A 24,410-nucleotide genomic window follows, 5' to 3' on the forward strand; every position below is an offset into this window, starting at 1 on the left:
TATTCGGACTCTGGTCCTATATATGAGCTCCATGATTCAATGAGCCCTATGACAGCATAATGAGCCATACTTCTTGGATGACGTTTTTGACCCAATCTGGCCTTCACACTCCTGAATATGTGATATGTGCGCCTTCATGGCTGCAACTCTTTCAAGGTGAGCTGGATAAGTGAAAACAAACAGAACTGGAAAGATTAGTTGCAGTGACACACAGAATCCCATGCGTTCTAAAGTCTCCTTCTTTGTAGGACATAGTGAATGAAGATGACAATATTCTCTCACTCCAATCGCTTGCAGGCGTCTGTTACACAACCTTACCTTAATCCCGTGCTTGAGGCGATAACTTTAACCACAGTTCTGGGGTCAGATTAGAGCCTCACACAGTCCACCTTTGACTATTTGAAACCCAAAGTGATCTCTGAACCCAGAACAGCAAATCGTGTTCACTTCAATCCCTGGAGTCAAGCTGCACAACTAGGACAAGAGTATGTGGTGTATGGTGCATCCACACTTCAATGGATGACACTAAGTTGAACATATAAATATATAAGGTTAGGAAACTGTACATAACTATAGATTTATCATTTTCAGGTGAAATCCTGTAATCAGACTCGCTTTAAGCTGCTGAAAAAACACTAACAACTGTACATCAGAGGACTAGTTTGGTGTCATCACAAGTTATTATACGTAAAATTCTTGCAGTTACCGCTATTGCTTTAGCATCATTGTTCACATTAGTTCCCAGCTGTCATTGGGCAAGAGGAGGGGTACACCCTGAGCTAACACAGAGAGACAGACAACCATTCACACTCACATGTACACCTATGGCCAATTTAGAATCACCAATGAACCTAATGAGCATGTCTTTGGACAGTGGGAGGAACCTGGAGTACCTGGAGAGAACCGACGCAGACATAGGGAGAACATGCAAACTCCACACAGAAAGGCCATGGAATCAAACCCAGAACCTTCTTGCTGTGAGGCAAGGGTTGATACATATATATCAGACGTTTGTTCATGAAGGTGACCCAAGTCACATTTTATTTTTTTATCCTGAGCTTGATTTCTAAGAACTAAGCTGTACACGTCATGGGAAATATTTAGCATGAATAAATATTGTGTCAGTCTTTACTTTGGGTACAGAAGAACTGTCAACATCTGCTTGATATCAAGAAGTTTTTTCTTCTGATAACCGTTCCCACACAGCTTGCATAACCGATTAATAACCCAAGGGCACTCAACCAGCCGCCAATTGTGACTGCAAAGCCACATTGTGGAAACGGCAGAGTGATAATACTGCTAATGCATTAAGATTTAAACCAGGCTCAGTCCTGTAACATTCAAACAACAACTATACGTGAAACCAGTAACATCCAGTGTCTTATCTTGTGGCTGTAGCTTCATTATATGTCCTGTTTCTGGTTGTTTATTTAGGTTAATATGCTGCCTAGTCATGCTGGGTACAAGTTATGCAAGAGTGACTACAGTATTCACGTGGAATTCTAGTTGGTCCACATTTCAGCTACAGCTGTTTACTGTGTGGCGGTTAAAGCTGCTGCATTTGAGTGATGCTTGTAAGCTTCTGTTTCAGAGTTCAAGTGTTTTAGCCAGGACTTGTAATAGAATACTTGGTGAGCAAGTCTTTCTTTTTCTTTCTTCTCCTTTGAAACAACTTCTCAGCTGCCTTCATCAGATTGAGATGCTAACAATTTCAATTCAATTTTATATATATATATATAGCATCAATAACAATACAAATTGCCTCAAGACGCTTTACAACAGGCAACGGTGGCAAGGAAAAACTCCCTTTTAAACCTTGAGCAGAACCCAGCTCATATGGAGGGACCCATCTGCCTAAGGCTGGTCAGGTAGAGACAGAAAAGAGAGAGAAGAGAACAGCAGGAAAAACGAGATAGACATACGTCTGTCATAGATACATACATCTGACTAAAGCGTACATGTAGAATCTGATGATGATACAAATACAGGAGGTATTTAAGAAGTTAGAGGACAAGAGCTGGGTGCTCTTAAGTCTTAAGCCTGACCCTAAAATTGGAGATATCTCCTATTGTTTTATAATTTTGTCAGTGAGAAAAGCAGCCCTGTTCGTGTTGTCATAAAGTGAAGGGTTAGTGCATCACTGAAATCAGTCTAAAATATATGTGCTGGCTGCACACATTGGGCAATGCTTTGTTTGATTTGATAGTTTAGCTTGGGTCAGGCTTAGTGGGCTGATATCAGCTGAAACTGGCTCATTGCAAATACTAAAATTGGTCTCAACATGTATCGGAAAAGATGCAACAATGATAATTAAATGTTTTTGTGCATCACAATCCTCATTATTATCATTTTACAAAGCTATTTTTAATATAACATGCTGTAGCCTACACATTTGTATGTATAGGCTGTATGAAAACACCCAGTGCATTATAGTCTGATCTAATCTAAGTGACTCTGTAGCAACGAAACAATAAATAAAACAATTTTTCACTTTATTTTTTCTTTATATTGTTGTATTGATATAACAGTCTGACAATGCTGTGGTGGTTCAGTAAACCTGACTAAGTCAGCCCCAGCCAGACTGGTTGTTTTGACTGCCACGTACTCTGTTGCAATGCAGTGATACACATTCATATATTTTCATCTACATTTTATCCATATGACGCAAAACAGTTTTATGAGGATATGCACATGCACAGCAGCAGTGTCAGTTCTTGAACAAGTATCCAAAGGGTGCATGCAGGTTAGACGGGGGCACCAGCACTTATTTGTTCGTGTAAGAGAAACCCTTTAGCAGTGCGCTACACGGGAGACAAGGTAAATAATCAGTTATAAAAATAATGCATTCCTGTCACTTTCCTGATAATAATATGACCAAAAACAAAAGGACAATTCAACAAAGTATACTAAAAAATGCATAAAACACAACACCCATTCTGTATATTACATAGGAAGAGTATCACAGCAAGAATTCAGTCAATGAAACTAAGAAAATTACATTCATTAATAAAACTGACTGAACATAAATGCTGCATTTTTTCAGCTATACCATCTAAAATTACACTTCGTGGTCAGATGTGGACTTTAACAGTGAAAAGCTGTGTATCCATCAGTCCACTGGAACAAATCAATCTAAGGGCTCAAGTCAAGTTTCTGGTTATTTATTTATTTTTGATTCTTCAAATTTCAGAGTTTAACCGGTCATATTTATATTCATATTTTTTTTTTCCAAGACAAAATGTTCTGAGGAGGAAAGTGTCAGTATTACAACATACCAGAGCACTACTGCCTCCTCGTGGAGTCGACACTGTCCAGCAACCGGTGGTAGCCACCCTATGGTTGCCACATATTGCGTTCAGGCATTTTCTGGGCAGCCTGCTCGGCTTTCGTCAATCTGTTTAAGGACCCCAGGATGTCCATGCTTGCTGAGCGTACGTTTATCTCTTCAGCGATTTTGTTGTGTATTTCGTTTTTCTTTCATTGTAACAGTGTTTGTTTTCGTGTTTTATCTTTGCGAAACCCCACTGACACGTACTGTCTGAACATTCCTCCCAAAAATGAAGCCATTTTAGTGGGGTTACTTGTTAAAGTTATCCGGTAGCTAGCAGTAGCATTTTCCACAGCGATCCGTAAACACGTGTTTTGTCTTGTATCTCCGAGTCCTAACTAAAATAACTCGTTATCCGCTTATTTCTAGTTAAACACTTTGTTCTTAATAGGCGAATATTTTATTGTATTCGCTGTCGCCTTTCTAATAAACGCGTGAGCTGTCACACGGTGTTTTGTGCACAACTGTTTGGAAGTTGATGTGTTTTTTAACGTTCCTGCAGCTTTGACTCGTCTTGTTGACAGCTGTCAGTCTGTGTGTTTACATGGACATGATGTGTTTATCGACTTTATTTTAGTCTGTGCTAACGGAAATGTCTAGAATCCTTCTAGATTGACTTGTTATTTGTAATTGACTAATTCATGCTGTGTTGGGTTGGGTTATGTAATCAGTCGGTGTCAGTCCTTCCGTGCTGTGTGTTTACGGCTGCGTATAGAGTCACCCTACAGTGTGGGTAGCTGGTCTCGGTCTTTTATGCCACATTAATGATCACTGACAGTTATGTAATAACCCCTTGCTCCCGTGTATTTAGCCCGGAGGAAACAGAAGTGGTCTGTCGACCCCAGGAACAGCGCCTGGAGTAAGGATGACTCCAAATTTGGCCAGAAGATGCTGGAGCGAATGGGCTGGTCCAAGGGCAAGGTGAGTGTTTAGACCAGTCTGTGTTCGTGTTCTGTGGCATAAGCAGTGAAAGGAGGCTTGAATTGTGTCACATATCTTCCGTCTTATCTTCAGGGACTTGGGAGGAGTGAGCAAGGCTCCACTGACCATATCAAAGTGAAGCTGAAAAACAACAGCTACGGGCTGGGAGCCAATGCCAGCCATGAGGTGAGCACCATTTAAAATGGACATGGGTTCACATGTGAATCAGAGTGAGGCACTTAGTGTTTTGTTGTTGATGCTTTCACCTCAATGTTTTAACCTGAATTGACCTGAACTGAATTGATTGACTCTGAATTGATCTCTAATTAATCTATTTCAGTTTCATACTCATCTGAAAATGTTGTCAAATCAATTCTTTTCTAATATTTCCACAGGATAGCTGGATTGCTCACCAAGATGACTTCAACGACCTCCTTGCTCAACTGAACAACTGCCATGGTCAAAACGATGGCAGTGGTATGTATTCTAATCGTGATTAAGATATGAAGTCTGGTTGTCAACTTCATGTGTCAGGGTACAACACAACACAGTGTTATAAGGTCTTATTTTATGCTGATAATTTGATGTTGGAATAACTGGAAAAATGTGTTTCCAACTGGGACAATTCATGTGCCAATTCAGGTTATTTGTTTAATGTGAATGATTCAACTGGAACAAACACACAGAAATCTGCAGAAATTCAGATACACAGTTTGGATACATAAGTACTGACGTCATATACGGAAGTAACCTTAACTCAGACTTGGCAAATGTCACCTGCAAGCTGCACACCTAGCTCTCACATGCTCTCGACACCATAATTTAGAGCGAATTTTATGATTATCATGCATATGTTTGAAATTATCAGGAGAAAATAAAAACTAACATCTTGTTTGACTTAAAAGCACATAAACACACCGAAATAGGTAAAGAGACTTCCCTACTCAGGACGGTAGACTATATGTGGAGCACATTTGAGTAGTCGTATGGAAATGCTAGTCAGATATGACTCATAATGCTACATTATGCTGCATGGATTTAAATACTTTTAACCTTGTCGTGTTGACACATTTGAAGAATATTAACATTTAATAATAACCTTTCCAGCACCAGTTACGACCTTCATCTAGCTTCACATGAAAACTAAACAGAAGTGAATGAAGCTTAGTTGGCTTGTGGACCTCACTGAACAGTAGAGGGCACTATAGTGCCACATTTAGCAGACTAAAGACAGAAAATGCTATTATATTTTAGCTGGTAGGGGTTTGGTGCAATAATAGATGTAACCCCTTAAATTTGTAAGAGTGTAACTACATGTTTGTCTTGTGTAGAAACTCCACCAGATGAGCAGAAAGGCTTCAGCTTGGAAGAAAAATCCAAGACTTCCAAAAAGCGGGTCCATTACATGAAGTTCACTAAAGGTGGGTTTACTTTTTGGCAGCTGACAGATACTTGCAGAAGTCGACGTAGACAAGAGGGATGAAAAATAGCTCAGGAAGATGCTAAATGTGCACACAGAGTTTTCTCACTCTCAGCAGTCACAACATTGATTATCTGTAAAGCTGGATCTGTAACAAACTCAGCCAGACTCTCAAGACTATATCAGGAGCAGCACTTCTTTTCCAGAAACAGGCAACATTGTCGCCTGTGCTTTCTCATTTTTCTGCCTGTACACATTTACCTATGATCTACTCACATGGACAGACAGCCTCCTTGACCCTTAGTTGAGCTCTGTGCACTTGCCTCTGACCACAGATGCTGATCGGATCTCTGTCAGCCTGTGCTGGGTCAGTTGGCCCGGTGAGTTTGAGGGGAGGTTATTTATAACTCTCTGCTTTCATTACTCTTTTACACGTCAGGAAGTTAAGATTTGTTGGTCAAGGCCAGTGCGCTCATAGACACAAGGAGGAATGTAGCGTTAAGGACCACTGAAGACCAAAATGAATAACCACTAACCCACATCTTACTGCTGGGTTGCTTTACTTTAGTTTCCAGTTTACTTTTATGATTACGTTCACAATTTTTATTCATTTGTGACCTTGCTTTGTTGGACTTTGATTTGTAAGTTTTAAATTTATAAAATAATAATTTTAAATAATAATCTGCCTCATCAGGTTAACATACATGGCAAAACAAAATATCTCAACTTTTGCCTCACCTGGAAGAGCCTTTTATATTTTACGTCATTCAATAGCTGCTTCCTGTTTCCTGTTTGGGGCATCTGGCATGTCCATTTACTGGCCCCCCCAAAAACAACACCTCCCCACGACCTATTAGATGACCCCGCCAGATAAAATGTTGTCTCGGTCTCTCCTCCGGACCCTCTCACCCTGTTTTTGTGATCTTAATTTGGCAGGAGCCAGAAAAAGACCTCTTTTCCTGACGGATGAGATGCACCTATTCAAGGGACACTTAAGACACAAAGTGTGGACATTGGGATGTTAAATGACGCTTTGTTTTTACCGTTGCCTCATTTTCCATTTGGAACTTTTGGCAAACTAATATGACTGGTAAATCTTATTCCAATTGGCTTTTACATATCATAAGGTATCAGTTCAGATTGTAATAATTTTGACAGTTACATGTTTTCCTACTGGCTCTGTTTTGCAGTATATTCTGTTTCAACTGAAACAATAGATGCTACATTGAGGTGCCAAGTGCTGCTAAAATTTGAGTAGGTGTTCATCAACACGGGAAGATCTGTGTGGGAGATGTTTCCATTTTAATGCACATCCGGTGGAATGAATCGGTGCTGAGATTACGTAATATATTTGGCCATTTGTGGATATTTGTTTGACTGTCTTTCTGCTTTAATGAAGTGTCATCCAGTGCCTCTACATTCATTCTGGTGCTTCCTCAGTGAAATCCTCATAAATGGTAGTGTTCACCTCAACAATGACCTTGCTGAATTTTCTCCCTGCTGATGGGCGTTTGTGTTCACCAATCTTCAGAATGGCCTTAATGACTGCATGTAAAGGTCCTCAAACAATACCTCCCCCAAGAGTTTTGACCAGTCATTTCTACAGCCACATTTGTCTGTCATTCACCACTGGACAGATCTTGTGCCTATTTTATCGTCTTTGCATTAGGATGCACCCCAATGTGCTGTGAACTATTAAAGTGTGATCCTGCTGGACATTTAAGTTCTAATCCTTCACACGTGATCCTTCTATTATCACTGCCAGCTGTTTTAAATGTCAAAGGACAAGTGCCACCACATCATCCCGCTCTGTCTCCTATATGGCATCCACTTTCGTTCTCATCCTTATTTCCACAGAAAGCTAAGAATAAAGCAGTTTTGCAGGTGAAGGCGTTTCACTGGAATTCAATCTTAAGCCACTTCAAGGCTCTGTAGGCAGTAGTCCTGTCAATCCAACTGTCTTTGGCAATATAACACTACTTTGACCTGTCTGTAATCAAAGAGATCGCAACCGTTGTCATACAACAAAAGGGACGCTGGCTCCTCGTTTGTTCCTACGCGACTCGTAATTGGAAACTTGAGAGTTGAGTTCTTGTGTTGAAGGATCATATTTCGGTGCATTTTGACTGTTAAACTGTCAGTTTAAATGATGCATATATTTATGGTTCTCTCTAAGTGGTAGCCAACATCTAAAGGAAGTTGTACCGTTTTTTTTATTTATTAGTTTATCAGTTATCATTTTTAATTGCCTCCTTTGGCTGAGGTTGTCCAGTTTGTGGTGTGGATCGGAATGGGCAACCAAAGAGTCACCTGGCAACGTGTAACCTGCCATGCCTGTTTGCATGCTTCCACTGACTGCTTCGAAGTTGGCTCCCCTCCCTTTGAAGCCGTTGCCAAGTTAAGGCTTGGTAATAGATTTAGTGTTGCTAAGCTTGTTACATGGGAGGTTGAAACGGTCCTGGTAATACTCACATAGTTCTCTCGTAGATTGTGAGCAGAAGAAGGTCAAACATTTCATGGTAGACCCAATGGTTGAATCCTCCATTAAATTCTGGTTTTCATATTGAGTCAGATAAAAAAAAAAAAATATTCTAAGGGACTTCCAAACTGGCCACAGTAATCACTGTCCAAACATGTACCTCTGCAGGCCTCCTCCTTACTGCTTTTTTATTGATATCCTGTTCATGCCGGCTCCCTCCTTGCCAGCGCTAAGGATTGATGGCCTTTGTTTGTGGGGAAAGGCACCAAAATCTCCACTGCTTAGGTCCAGGGCCCACTGTTCTGTGTGGTGGCTTCATTGCAGCTTGGGGCTGAAAAACACAGATTCCCCCCCCCCCCCCCCACTGCAGCTATTATATGTCCATGACTTGACTGAGTATATAATTTACAATTTAATATCCCTAATAATGTTTTTGTATTTCAGTTAGAGTTTCAGTGATTTGGCTGGTTTGACTGGTTGTCTGTGATAATTGTTGCCATTTCAACCATGACCTTGGAAACCACCTTCCACCGTATGCTACCAGGGCCCATGCTTCATCCCTCTTAATGGCAATAAGCCGCCTTTGAAAGTCTATGGGAAAAAGCCTCTTTTATCAGAACATTGTTATTTGCACTTTCACCTGAAAGCCTAAAGAATTTTGACAGGTACTTCCTCTACCAAACAGTAGAGAGGTCAGATTGGGCATAATTTTACGTCTGACCCAAGTTCACTAGATGACAAACGCCACAGGCCTCCCTCCTCATTTATTTTACTTTTCTTGGTTTTACTTCTTAGACCTGCATGTCCAGTGGCTTTCAAAGCCAAGAGAAGGGGAGATAGAGGTTTAAAAGCAATAAATAACCAAATGTTATCAGAGCCCCGCTGAAGGAAGAGGATGCAGCTGTACGAACAGGACCCAGGCTTGAGACAGACGACTGTGTGCTTCAGGAGTCTTTGAGGCCCGGCTTGAAAATGGGAATCCGGAGGCGTGTCGTGGCAGACCTTGTCGTCGGTTTATTTTTCTTTGCCGTTTTATCCCTGCAGAAAGAAGCAAACCACGCAAAGATCCTCTTTTGCGCACACACACACACGCACACAAATGCACTCTTTCTTTCTGCTACATCCATTACAGCTTGCTTGGGTAAAATAATAAAGCTATTTTTTAATACATTTTAATTTGAATGTGTGTCTAGGAATTTTAATTGCTTTCCTTTTTTCTACATCTGGAAAAGTAAATACCTACCAATATATCCCTGTGCTGATTTGTCATTGTTGGATGAAAAGGACAACAACTCTGTTTTAAATTCTGGTTTGATTTTTAATAAGTCTTCCCCCCCCCCCCCCCCTTTCAGGAAAGGACTTATCCTCTCGCAGTGAAACTGATCTTAACTGTATCTTTGGGAAGAGAGCAAGATCTGGCAAAGACCAAGAACAGGTAAGAAATTAAACTTCATTAAATTAACTATAGTAAGAAAAAAACCTTTCTTCCTTAAAAATTGGATTAGGCTGCAGCTTTAATTTTAACAGCTTTTTTATTGTTCCATTTCAATAAATGAGTAGGAAATTTTATTTATCACCTTTAGTCAGTCTTGTTAAGTGCAATTAGTGCAGTTACAAAGATTAGTTGATATTCCTAATCCAATGAGAACTGAAATAGTAATTGCTATCTACACTGAGCAGGCAGACCTCTGATCTAACTAACCCATTCAAAGTCAAGTGTGCACTAGAGGATGGGATGGCATACCACGAACCAGGTGGCTCAAGCTTATCTGTCTCTGTCTTGATAATTACTAATGACCATTGGTGCTGATGTCCTCATCGGCTGCTCTGGTGTCATGTGATCCTCCCACTTCTACAGGGCCCAGCTCCTGAGCAGCCCGTGGCCTTAGATTAGCCATGTCACATCATGCAGCTTTAACACTGCCAACAGGCCACTGAAGGTGGCAAGAGCACCCAAATCCAGTTAAAGGATTTGCACTCTTACCCCCTACTCCTCTCCTTCACACTCGGCCTTTGCTGTGCTTCTGTCCCGGAGCGTCACATCAGGTGGTTAAGTGTGCCAGCAGGCATTATTAAAGGAAAATCAAAATTGCGGTGAGGTGTGCAGAAATATGAAATGATGATGCCTGCAAAAAAGTTCTCCTTTTGCTCTTGGCATTGGTGGTTGGTCACTTCAAAACGTCACTTTCTGGCGTTATGATAGGTCTCATGCTTTTGAAACATAGCTTGCAGGCTTAGGTAGGTCAAGATACATTTCAAGGCCAGTATGAATCTTTGGCTTTTAGCAAAAACAATACCATACTTATTATTTAATGAACCTGCATTTAGTCTTTTTGATTATGCATGGATTTTTAAGTATGAATGGCCTCCTTTGTGCTCGAAGTACTATTGCCAGGAATTAAATATCAGTATCTGCTGCATCTTCCAATCACAAGTGCTGCCTCCCAATTACAGCTGAACCTATTGAAAATTTTATAGAGAGCAATTTAGGACTCAATATCTTCTTGATTAAATTTCTTATTTGAAATCACAATCGCCAGGAAGACACGAGCGATGACACAAGCACATACAAGACGATGCTCTATTTAATTTAGAATGAATACATTTGATAAAACGGGACCCAAGTTTGACTGACCCAGTACAGAGCCAGAAGGACAGCGACATATCTAGCTTTTGGACTGAGCAGAAAAGCCTCTTGCTGGCTTCCTATGTTTATCTCAAGCATTGGGCTTGAAGAAATTGGCATCTTAAAAATCCATAAAATGTACAAGAAAACCCTTTTCTATTCCCATGCAGGTGCTGAGCCATAACATCACAATGGCAGCTGCTCCCTAGCTGATTAACATTGGAAAAGGAAGCAATGCACACCATAATTTTCTCCCTAATCGTTTGGTTATGGGTTGTTATTTTTCAGCCAGGAGGGACACCATTGACCATATCGAAAACACTCAACACAATTACAATGGCTTCCCATGAGGCCTTGTGTTGAATCCCAGTTACATCTGAGGTTACTGGGAAGAGGTAAAGAGGCTGATGGACCAATCAGGCTCTAGGCATTTTGCCGTATCTCCTGTGAGTGTGTTCATAACACTGCCAGTGACCCTCGGCTCTCACTGATCTTACAGTCCTGCGACGCTGCCATTGTAGCCCTAAATATGCTCTAAAGTGTACACACCTACAGTAATCTCACTGCTCCAAACAGTTCCTAAGTAGTGACTTTATAAACACTGGGAACTTTACTTGTGTACTTGATTTGTAGGGGTTTGCACAGGCTGCCACTAGTCGCATTATCTGCATCCTGACAAGGTGGGGCCAAGAGGCTCGACCAAATCTGGATCGGTCTCTCTAGAACGGCCCTCCTTCCCCGTCATGAATCTTCCAGCTTTTCACCCACCACCCACTGCTGTCTCTCCAGCCTCCCTTTCCACCAGTCCCCCACTGCTGGTGTTTTCCTTCCTCCGCAGTGATGTGCTTCCTGCTCGACTCTTATCGCTGCTCACAACGCTCCCTGAATTGCAGACAAGCGCGCGCACACACACACAGACACACACACACACACACACACACACACACACACACACACACACACACTCAACTGTCCCACATGCCTCTGTTCATCAAAGGATGTGTTGAAATGAATATATGAGGACATAGAAAGAAAAACAAAGAATATATTAATTGGTTGTAGACAGGTAGCCGCCAACATTGTGTCTTTAAAATATGTTTAAATGTAAACCTTGTCATGACAGTTTTTTGTGTTTTCAAGTTGCATCTAAATTGGCCTATGGAGTACTTTTGATATTGTTACAACTGCAGAAACACTTGGAAACATTAAGAAACAAAGATTATTTTATAACACATTAGCTTGTGTGACATAAAAAAACCTCATGTAGGTTTAAAACTTAAAATGGTGTGATTGAGAAAAGTTGTCCAGATGTAGGTCAGAAGATGTCTGATAATAAGAAACAGTCACACCAGCATGTCTATGGCATCTTTGGATACTTAACAGTTTTTAATGTTAGATTGAGCCCAAGCATTATACTTCCTCCGTTTACAGCCTGCTACAAATAAGATTTCTTTCTAATCATTTCAAATTTTATACATTGTGTGAATGTTTGTGTAATTCACTTTTTTATAAATTTAGTTAAATCTTGAAGTTGTAGATAATGACATGACAGGTGGTTGCCATCACAGGTCGCTTGCTGTCTACCTAGCCATTGCCTTACCACATCTATTTCATTCACTTTCCACGTCTTTATCTTCATGCATTGCCAAGATGGCGTCATCACATTGATCTTCAGAAGTGCTCCGTCACAGAAGGTTAATCCGTCTTTAAACACAGTCTAAGATTAAGACACATGAAATTTACAGATGGAAGATTGAATACTTAAGTATTTAACATGTACCAAACACATATGAGCTCCATCTCTCCACACAGTGTAGGAAAGACCTTGGATGTTCAGCACCTGTACCTGTTATCTGATTATTTAGTGAAAAGATTAATCGCTAACTGAAACCTTTGGGGTTTTGTTTTTTTATTATTGCGTAGCCACCTGAAAATGTATGCTTAAACCATTATTTACACTACCTGACCACTGAGGGTTATGGTGTAGCACCTGTCCATCCACTCTGCTCTCTGTTATCCATCACCCATCCCACGCTTGCGAGCCCCCCTCCATCTCTTGCCTCCTCTTGTGCCCCTCAACACAATTACTCACCGCATGACAAACGACAGGCTCCCTCTGCCGAGATATCAAAAAGCCCCGGCCACTTCTAAATGAAGGCACTTTGGCAGCCCTGTGCTCCCTGTGCTTATCGGCGGGCGAGCAGTGCCCCTGGCCGTCCTGCGTCCTGCTCTCCTTCCTCCTCCTTCTCCACCACCCCTGCTCTCCATGCCCTCCTCAGGGGGTTTAGTTAGGGGAGCCACATGGAGGGCCAGCCCAGCTTGATTTATCTCCCTTGCCCCTCTGCCCAGCCACTCCGGCAGGCCGAAAGAGCCGACGAGGCTCCAACGGGCCTCAACTCGAAAGCCCGGCATTAGCTGAAATAAACCATTCTGCCGCCCAGTGAAAAATGTCCTCTGATTGGCTAATTAATCAGTCAAAGGGGAGCGACGCGGCTTGTGACTTGAGGGACCCAAGCGGGCGACCGCAGAGGGCCTGCTGATAAATAGACTCCCCGCCGATTCATACATCAACAAAAGTTAGTCATTTTTTAAAGCCGCCAGCTCAGATGAAAGGTGGAAACAAGCCACAGTTTTATTTTTCCACCTACAATTCCTTCTACCTTTATGTTTTTGGGGAGGAGGGTTTAAAAAAAAAAAATAAAAATTCACTTTTATCTGTTAAGTTCTTTCTAATTTTAAGGTCTATTTTATTTTGACCAGTTATTTTATATGATGCAGTGACAGTAAAATAGCAGTACCTCAGATGATGATGATCAGGTTTTGCAATTTAAAAGAAAACCTTAAATTCTAACATTTACACATTTTCATTTAGTCTTTTGGATATTTTAAGAATCGTAATTTATGTTTATTTTGTTTTGACTAAATTCAATTTTCAGTTTATTTGCCTCTTAGTCAACCGAAAATAATCCCAGTCTTGTTTTGGTTTTGTGCTCTTCAAACACATCAGAACATCAGAATTGGACCAGCATTAATCCATTCATCAGTTCGGTACTCCCTAAACGAGTTGGGAAAGAAAAATGACTGAGAATAATTTGGTACAAGCCTTGTTTTGACGTCTGACCCTCCAATCAGACAGTAGCTATGGTGCGCCCTGTACTCGGGTCAGCATGACCCTGCGGCCTCTCCCACTCCCACTCTTGCTCAGGCACAAAGGGCCGAGGATCAGGCCTCATCGGGTGGCACCTGTTGCAAGTGTTTGCTGCCCACGCGTCGTCCACATGAAGGATCGCGTGTCAGCAGGGGCTCCCCTGATACTACCAAGTTAAGGAATATGGGGCAGGGGCGACGCGGGATGGGGGCTTTGAGCATTTGGCAGATGCGTCACCTTGGCGCCGGGGAGCTGATGGGCGGAGTCGAGCAGTGAAACTTTGCTGACAGCGCAGGAGGAAAATGTCTTTTCAGTACAGAAATTGTCTGCAACTCTAATCTAGGTTTCACATGCTTAATATTGAGGCCTGTGAGCAGTAAACTGCCAAAATGATGAATAAACTAGGCAGTTTTTAGTTAATAAAGCATAGATATGGCTCCATCAACAATTTAAAATGAAGTCTTTCTATTCAGCTTTACTTTAAGCAAACTAAGAGCAGCAGCTTTATCATCTTTGTCTTTTCTTGTTCTTAATTTTAAAGCTATTATTAGGTAAAATTATAAATGTTGGATCAGACAGCATTACATGCGACTAATACTCTGTATCTACAAGACAGACAGACATTGGTGTCAAGAAGCTTTGTGTTGCTTTTTGTGTAGCATGAGCTCCACCTCTATTATTGACCATATAAATAGAAACATGGCACCAAAGCCAGGATTTTCTTCTTTTTTTTGCCTCAGTTGTCCATCAGCTTTCAGCGTTGATCTGTTGAAAGGGGATGCCGGTGTAAACGTGCGTTGTCGCAGTGTGCTTGCGGCCATTTGAATGGGCCGGTGCTCTCATGCAGTGCGCTGGGCTTATTGTGAAGCTGGGGAGCCCTAATTCATTCTCAGATAACATCTAATTGCCTCGCTCCCTTTTTTTGAGCATGTTTGTTGACAGGCGCTTTTACTTCTACCGCCGAAAATATCAAGGCCCGCCAAGTGACCCCCCCGCCTGTAAAGACACACATATTTGCCACTTACCTCCCTGGCAGTTCTGTGGACTCCTCCCTCCTGGCTATGCCAGCCCGCTGACACTTACAGATTAGCGCTGGACAAAAAAGAAAAAAAGAGTGTTTCTGTCTCTTAGTTACGGCCTAAGCTACAATACATGAGACCATGGTAATTACCGCCTGGTAAAGCTAACCGCCCAAAGATTTCCAGCCCTCTCGGCTGTTTACAGCCACAGACTACCGTTTAATCACTGACTCTTTAATCTAATAAATCACAGCAGGGGGAGAATAATCACAGTATCTTCTCTCCCTGGGGTTGGGGTGGGGGGACCCCAATGTTCTTGAGGGGGGCATTGTCGGCAAGTGTTTGCAGTGTTGAACAAGCACAGGGCAGTCATGCTGCATGCATAATGTTGTCTTCATTTGTTACTTATGATAAACGTTCTTGCTCCGGGCACAAAGCGCAATTTTTCAAAACCCATTTTTTTTGTGTTTCATTTAAATTACACACGGAAGGTACACATTTAGCAAAAGTATTGCTTTGTGGAAGCTTCATACCATGTGTGGTATTAATGTGCTTAGGGCACATAGTTTTATAGTTTTTAACTATGTGTATATGTGTAAACCTTCTTTGAGCAGAAAGGGAAGATGAATATGAGACTCACTTTGGAGGCTGTGATGTTACTTAAAAAATATTGATGGCCAACTGAAGCATTTACTTATGTACCAGGGAATAAGGTATGCACCTGTTTTTCTGTCCGCCCACATCAGGCTCATGAAGGATGGGCTACTGGACTTGTGTGCTCATCAGGGAGAGACAGCTGGCTAATCAGGGCCTGATCCATAGACCTTGAGTATCACCAAATTTATTATTGTGGCAGGACAATGAGGGCACACTCATGCACACCCAACCAATATTGGCTGGAAATTATTGGAAAAAAAACTGCAAGTAATGCAAACAGGCAGTTTTAAGAAAAATAAATGGGCGACTGCAGCATTGTCAGAAGCTAATTAACACAAGCCGGAGGGTGTACCTCTGAAACTGATAGTTATATATACCTATTCATGTTTACCTATTTTAAAAACTAATACAAGTGAACTTCCAAACCTTGCATTTGTGTCTTTGAGCCAAGTCTAAACCTTATTGCACAAGGTTTAGATATTCAGTAGTTATTAAGTAGTAACAAATTAGTGATTTCTGTTATTTTCTAAAGTAACATCTTGAATGGCTGACTGAAATGGTTAATTAATTATCATTTCTGTTCTCTGAAAGGATTGACCGAATAAGTATTATATAATGTGTCTGTGCCAATTTACAACCATTTTGTGAGCAGCCTCAATCACTGGGTCTATCACTGCCTCCGTCCTGCCATGTCCAGTGGTCTGCTGGACAATTTTACAGTCCCTTAAATTAGATTGTAGCTAACCGTAGTTTTCATTGTTGTTTAATCCTTTATTCAGTTAAGTCTCTTAATTTATCAGGAGAACATATTCCTGCTGATTAATAATTACATTTGAGATACTAAACCAATCCTCACTCTAAAGTTACAACTGTGTTTAACTGGTGTCTTTATGTTACTACTTATGTACTTTCATGCTTTATGGGTTCTAAAAGAGCTTTGGAAATCTCCTGTCTGGCACCAAGACATTAGTAACTGGACTTTTTAAGTCCAATTTAAGTCCCAAGACTCTATCACCGGGTCGTGACTATTGGTGATCACTCACCGTAATGTGACACCTTCTAATATCACAGCCCTCATAGGCCAAGATAATCAGTGTTACTCACTTCACATGCGTAATCGGTTTAGAAGGCCTTGAATTGGGATCACAGGCAACAAAAAAATAAATAAAAAAATAGGATATCTAATTAAATTTTAAGTAGGTAAACATAAAGAATTCTTTCCCTTTTTTCTGCCGTTAGCTTATCCGTAATAAATTAAGTGATCAAAGTAAATTTCTGTGCTTTTCTGGTTGATATTTTTTGGGTGGGGTGGGGTTCACATGCACTCCAGTGAACCTTTTCCATCATTTGGTTTCTGGCTTGATTGACTCTCCCACTGAATATGTTGGCCTCAGTATCCTGGCACCTTGGCACGTGTCTTTCCATTGGCTACATTAGCAGGGGAAGATAGAACTGGAGTGTCTTGAAGGAGGCGGCCTGTTGAATGTCTTCCCACCCTCTCCTTTTCTCTGGGACCCTCTGCGGACCCTCCCTATGTTCCCTGCCCAGCCCCAGCCCCCGCCAGGGGAGAGAGTGGAGCAGGAAGGGCCCGATAGCCAGCCAGGCCGCTCCTCTGCTGAAGGAGCCTTATCTCAGAACTGCACACAGTGCATTGAGCGCATCCTTTTCCTGGGGTTCTGCGTCTGGGAGGAGGAGGAGGAGGAGGAGAGGAGGAGAGGAGGAGGAGTAGACACAGCTTGATATAGGTGTGTTCTCCAACCCTTCACTCCTCAACCCAGGCTTTTTGAGTCATTCTTCTCTAGTTTCAGCAGTTATGCATACTGATTTATAAATGTGTTAAATCTCTTCTGGAGATTTAAGTGGAAGCTAAAATGTAGTATGCACATAACAAGTACATTTGTTTTTGGACGAAGAGAAAAATAATTCGTTCTCTTAAAGCATTCTTACATTTTGGCCCATGAAAAGTATTCCCTTCACTTCGGAAATTGGAGGTTTATATGTGGTAATCAGTTCTTTGGCTGACATTTTCACTGAGTAAAACAAATCTCTGTCAAGCATGGGATAAAAACACCCAGTTGTTAAGACTGTTCAAACCTTGGCTGCAAATAACCTAACACTAAATGTAAGTTGTACCTTTTTGAAAGCGCAAATTGCAGTATTGTTTCTTTTACAGGTTGATTTCATTAAGAATAATTTGTGTACCTCGTTCATTTTAAAATTAGGTATACTTCACCTCATATATTGTCATATTGTTTACATCTGAAGGATTTTACCGTGTCACATGCTGCAGGAGGTGTACTGGATAGATGTGTGAATCGGTCTTGTACAGTTTGATTTGCAGTGATTACTGACATAAACGATGAGTAAACATGTTAATACATCACAGAAAACATGCCTGTTTTCTAAAGACAATAGTTTTATTACATATAAATAAAAGTGATTCTTAAAAAGATATTTTATTTTCATGTTAATATTTTATTGTGAAGTTCTGGGAATCATGAAATTCTTGTTTCATGCATGCTTTCTTCTACTATACTGCATGCCATTGCACAGAAATAATGACTGATGATAATAGACCAGAGAAAGACGACACACCTGGATGTAGAGAAACAAGATCTCAAACATTACTGCCGAGTAGTTTCTTAGTAACATGTTGCCCTCAACACTCTACGGCAAGAAAAATCTCCAGGGCTGCCAGTAATGCTGACTGCGTCTATAGCTTTATATCCACAGTGTATGTGTGTGTCCAGCGTGTGCTCAGCACAGCACTTCTCCTCCTGTCGGATCAGAGTCTAATGGAGATCCCCAGGCAGTGAGGAAGAGCCACAGACCAAGCTCAAGCCACCTTTCCCTGATGATGAAGAAGATGTTTCTCTCTCTGTCACTCTCCCCTCTTTCTTCCCTCGCTCATTCACCCTCTCCCTCTCCTGAGAGTAATTTCACAGGCAGTTCTAAAGTGGCCCCCAGCCATCTTCCCAAATCCCAGTTACATGTTGTTTGGCGCTGTCAGCTCTAAGCCCCAACTCCACTCTCCCAAGCAGAGAGGATGCCATTGTGCAGTAACAGCGAGTATAGATTTTCTCTGGGAAGTTGGAAAGTTTTTGTTTAATGGCACCTCACCTGAAGGGCCTTTTCCTTACCCTTGTTAGAAGTTGCGGCTCTTTCTAGCCAGCTGGCCTGAGATGGTAGAGAACTTTGTGTCCATTTAAACACTTGCTTTTTAATTAAACCACTGTCATGTACCTCATCTCCAACTGATTTAGTTTAAACTTGATTTAACAATGTAAGACCTGGCCAAGAAGCTGGAGTTTAAACACAAATCATATACAGCACATACTGACAGAAAGGCATAGGACTGTTATGTAATGTTGCCAGAATAGTTTGTGGTATCTTTTGGATAATGGCTGTAGTCAAACAGACTCTTATCACGTTATGTCATACTCAAACATGTCAGTCACAGTAAATTTACAGAGCAATCTTTTCTTACCATTTGAGTCAATATATTAGGCCTCAAAGACAATGGTCGTTCCCTTGATGAAATTATATCGACTATGAAAGGCCTTTTAGTAGGCTAAGACTAATAGCTTGTGGGGTTAGAAGAATCCCTGGTGGCTGATTTATCATAAGAAACCAAATTAACAGCCAAAAAAACATACTGTAAATATTACATACCCTAGAAGGACGCTCCATGTATATGTAGTAACATCACCATACATTTTATCCTCTGTGGCTCCCTCAAGACATGTTTGGATCTACATCCACATTGTTTTGCCCAGCCATCAGTTTGCTTGTCTGTCTCAATCAGCGCTGAGGGTCAAAGTAGTATAATCTGAATGTAAAAGCTAAAAGGCCAAACATCGAGGTGACACGACACAGCACAGTGTTTTCAATTTATCTCTAATCTGTATAGGGTTTGAAAAATGCTGTCCACTTCACCGTCTCTGAGGTAATACACAGAGCGGCAGTATTGTTTAGTGGGATTCTCTAGAGGAGCTTCTGTATTCTTCTGGACAAATCATTATGCATTGAGTAGGCCATTAGGAAAATGAAGACAAATGGGTCGCAGGGGTGAAGTGACAAATTGTTCATGCTGTGGAGTTGAAATCTGGACCGTGTTATGCCTCACAGTTGTAAAGTTGGCCTTGTTTAGTTTGTAGCCTGAAGGCTGGAGAGATGAGTTGGTGAGACTGACTCATGTGAACGAGCGATGTGTAGACTATAACCTTAACCATCAGTGCAAGGCTCACTGCCTTTTTATTCTGAGCCACTTCCACTTTCATTCTAAAAGCACAGATTTTTTTCCCCTTTCACTTTGACGCTGACAGAACATACAACAGGTGCATTCCATAGAAAACATCTGCCTAAATTGTTGATCCATTTTCAAACCTCAGCTAGTCAAAATACTAACATTGAGTGACACTGAGCTTCCCAGGGAATGACTGAATTACTGTGGTTAATGGACAAAATGTTAATTTGTTTGCCCATAATTTAAAAAAAAAAAAAAAAAGAATATTTTTCCATGTTTACATGCTGCAGGATTTTTATTTTTAAAAAAATGGTTTTCCACATTTTTCTTTCTATATTGGTATATTTGCACATATGCAAAATATCGATATCCAAGTCTTTATTAATGTTTAAAGGTATTTATTTTTAGTAATGCACCTCTAGCATACCCTAGTAAACTGTAAACTGGGATATTGCACAGCGCAGAGGGCTGAACAGGCAAGAGACCAGCTGAGACACATGTTCCATATACACTGTACACAAGGCCAAAACATTCTCCTATTAGTTTTTACTAGTTTTTCTCATTTGGAAAATGCTCCATTCAGAAAAAGCTTAATTCAGAATATGCTACTTACATGACCCATTTAAAATTTGGACTGTTGTTATATATGGAGTGATAGTGGAATATTACCATACATGTAAACATGTTAAATATAAAGTGAAGTAGATTAGTACATTAAAACAATAGTGTAAGACTTTCAAGCTTAAATAATTCTCGGATGTTACAGGTCACAGAAATACACAAGCTGGATTTAATATTTCTCAAGCTCATTCTGGAAAATGTAGCCTTGGACTCTACACATAAATGACAATATCGCACTGCTCGGGGTTTCAATCATGACGTGTGTAATCAGACTGATGAGGAGCTCCTTTTATTCTGATGTGTAAATCAAGCTTCATCTGTAGCTTGATTTACTTTGTGAGGAACCATTACAGACGGTTAAGGAGCTGACTGTGCAAAGACACACAACTGCATGTGTGATGATGATAAATGTCAGAAATGTTACATTGACGGTGCTTATTTTCAAACTTTAACATCTATTGTTGGATCAACATCCTATTCTGGGTGCCCACTTCTCACTTGCCAAAGTCTGCCTGGGTAATCTTTGCGCGGTGATTCACTTAAGCTTCTCGGTCTACTATTGTGTGCTGTCTTTATCTATGTAGATCCTCTAAATGCTTCATTAATCTTCTCATTTGTCTCTTTGTGGTCTAGGAGAGCAACAGCAGTGATTCTCAGGGTGAGACGGAGCAGAGTGGGACTCCTGCTGCTTCTGCACTGGATACAGAGTCCATCGCCAATACTGTGACGAGTACTCTCACTATGCAGGAGTATTTCAAGCAACGAATGGCTCAGTTGAAGAAGGCTCGTGGGATCCAGAGTACAGCAGAGGCTGAGCCCAACGACGCATCAGGTCCATCTGAGGATCTCGATCTCATCCACAGCAGCAAGGAGGATGCAGAAGAGCACAAAAAGAAGAAGAAGAAGAAGAAGAAGAAAAAGGATGCGGATGAGGTGGAAGAGTGTAGCGCTCCCATCGTAGTAGAGGACGTGGAGGACCAGGTGCAAGAGCGTTCAAAGAAAAAAAAGAAAAAGCGGAAAACGCCAGAAAACGAAGTGGCTATGAATGAGAACTCTAGCTCCTCTTCTGGTGTGGAGCTAAACTGTGTGGAACCACCTCCCTCTAAGAAGAAAAAGCTCAAAAAACACAAGGAGACAGAGCAAATAAATGGACACGAGCCAACTGAGAATCATCCTGGGGAGTCAGAGGTTGTACAAAAAAAGAAGAAACACAGAGAAGGGGTGGACAGTATAGTAATAGAGGAGGAGGAGGAGGAGCCGGTGGAGAAAAAATCCAAAAAGAAGAAGAAAAAGAAACATCAAGAATAGGGTGGAGTTCAGAACAAATTTACGTCATTTAGGCTTCATATGACCTGGTACATACAATCTGATCACTTTTTATAGTGAGGAGAAAATAAGTTATACATTTTATTACACCAAACCTTGAAGGTGCCTAATAAAGCCTCCAGCATTCACTGTTGGCTGCTGGAGCGCACCACTGTAGGATTGGATGGTTTAGCTTTCCTGCACAGAGTGAGGGGACAGTATGTAGCTGTCACTTTTACACTTTGTTTGTATTGACATTAAACAAGCAGGGCATAATGTGTGTTAGCTAATTTGTAAATATAAGAAGAGCAGGGCTAGCTTAGCTGTTATGCTAAACTAAGCTAGCTTCATAGTCATTGTACAGTTATGAGGGTGGTATTGATTTTCTCCTTAAAGTAAATCTATCTATTCAATGGCTGTTTTTTTACTCAGTTCTTCAAATGCTGGATGTCTCCTCCATATTGTCAATTTAAGTAACTGAGGCAATTTTATCAAACAAATGAAAGAAAACTAAGGCAAGTCGTGAAAGATGTTTGATGATGCTTTGGTAGAAATTTGAAAAATAAAAATAAAAAAGCTCTAGGAATTCAAACTAATTGTGTGCTTTACCTGAAACAACTTTTTTTTTTTTTTTTTTTTTTTAATATAAGTCATGCATGTTTGATTGTCCCTTCTTTTTTCTTCATTGGTGGAGTAAAATGTAGGTGAATTCCTAAAGGAAATATGAGCGGTGAGAAGAATAAAAGGTCTGTTGTTGAGCAATCTGTGTAAGGTGATCGGCTTTCTAGATAGATAGATAGATAGATAGACAACTTTATTGATCCCTTTGGGAGATCCCCGCGGGGAAATTCTAGTATTCTAGTATATTTTAAGAAATTCTGATAAAAGTCGCACTGACAAACCTATTCAAATGCACGTCTTTCAAATAAGTCACCCTTTCCACGTTCAGATGATGACATATGATGCTAGGAAAACAGTTCTTTAAGCCGACAGAGAAACTAGCCGGTCCTGTTCAGCAGTTGTGTGGTATGAGTCAAAGGAGGAAATGGGAAACTACAACTCTCCAGGCTTACGCGTGGACGTGCTACAGCATGCCTTGTCACTATTTGGATTTTCTAAGTCAAAACTCTGGTTCATTCATCATCCTTTGACTCACAGTCTGACTATTACTGGGCGTATTATGTTTTTCTTTCCTTGTCACCATCAGCTGGAGGTTAAGCAACTGAGTTTATTATCAGACCCACCAGTTTATATTTAGTTCACAGATTGAAGTGAGAGTTAACATTGCAAAATATTTTGTCAACCCAACAGATGGGTATTGGCACCACAGTTTAAGCAAAAGATGATTTGTTTTAACCTTTGAACCGCTTAGCGTCTCAGAATAATGACATAGTAAATAATAATCTTTCATTATAACTTCACTATATTGCCAAAAGTATATTCACTCACCCATCCAAATAACTGAATTCAGGTGTTCCAGTCACTTCCATGGCCACAGGTGAATAAAATCAAGCACCTAGGCATGCAGACTGCTTCTACAAACATTTGTGACAGAATGTGTCGCTCTCAGGAGCTCAGTGAATTCCAGTGTGGTACTGTGATGTGGTGCCACCTGTGCAACAAGTCCAGTCGCTACTAAATATTTCACAGTCAACTGTCAGTGGTATTATAACAAAGCGGAAGCGACTCGGAACGACAGCAGCTCAGCCATTAAGTGGCAGGCCATGTAAAATGACGGAGCGGGGTCAGCGGATGCTGAGGCGCATGGTGCACAGAGGTCGCCAACTTGCTGCAGAGTCAATCACTACAGACCTCCAAACTTCATGTGGCCTTCAGATTAGCTCAAGAACAGTCCATATAGAGCTTCATGGAATGGGTTTCCATAGCAGAGCAGCTGCATCCAAGCCATCCATCACCAAGTGCAATGCAATGCGCTGGATGCAGTGGTGTAAAGCACACCACCACTGGACTCTAGAGCAGTGACAAATCACGCTTCTCCATCTGATGGACGAATCTGGGTTTGGTGGTTGCCAGGAGAACGGTACTTGTCTGACTGCATTGTGCCAAGTGTGAAGTTTGGTGGAGGGGTGATTATGGTGTGGGGTTGTTTTTCAGGAGCTGGGCTTGGCCCCTTAGTTCCAGTTAAAAGAACTAAGGGGCCAGTGATTCAGCATACCAAGAGATTTTGGGGATGGCCCCTTCCAGTTTCAACATGACTGCTCACCAGTGTATAAAGCGAGCTCCATAAGGTCCGATAGGACACCTTTGGGATGAATTAGAGCGAAGACTGTGAGCCAGGCCTTCTTGTACAACATCAGTGTCTGACCTCACAAATGCACTTCTGGAAGAATGGTCAAAAATTCCCATAAACACACTCCTAAACCTTGTGGAAAGCCTTCCCAGAAGAGTTGAAGCTGTTATAGCTGCAAAGGGTGGGCTGACGTCATATTAAACCCTATGGGATGTCACTTAAATTCATATGTGTGTAAAGGCAGATGAGCGAATACTTTTGGCAATATAGTGTATGTATCTTACATTAAGGACTATCTCAAAATGAGGATTAAGTATCTCACAATAACGACTGTATCTTAAAATAATGACTTGATATCAAAATTACTCAGTATTTTATAGTGGTAATAA

The 24,410-nt window shown here is 41.1% G+C and overlaps 1 protein-coding gene across 1 annotated transcript; it reads left to right on the forward strand.

Annotated features, from left to right (window-relative positions):
* Positions 1-3,311: 3,311 nt before the first annotated feature.
* pinx1 (PIN2 (TERF1) interacting telomerase inhibitor 1) lies at positions 3,312-23,298 on the forward strand. Its single transcript, XM_084560200.1, has 7 exons — positions 3,312-3,431; positions 4,140-4,249; positions 4,343-4,435; positions 4,645-4,726; positions 5,581-5,670; positions 9,501-9,583; positions 21,099-23,298. The coding sequence occupies exons 1-7, from the start codon at positions 3,413-3,415 to the stop codon at positions 21,771-21,773; spliced, it is 1,152 nt and encodes a 383-aa protein (XP_084416326.1). The 5' UTR covers positions 3,312-3,412; the 3' UTR covers positions 21,774-23,298.
* Positions 23,299-24,410: the final 1,112 nt, after the last annotated feature.

The sequence above is a fragment of the Chelon labrosus genome (assembly GCF_963514085.1).
Source record: "Chelon labrosus genome assembly, chromosome: 14".
Lineage (NCBI taxonomy): Eukaryota > Metazoa > Chordata > Actinopteri > Mugiliformes > Mugilidae > Chelon > Chelon labrosus.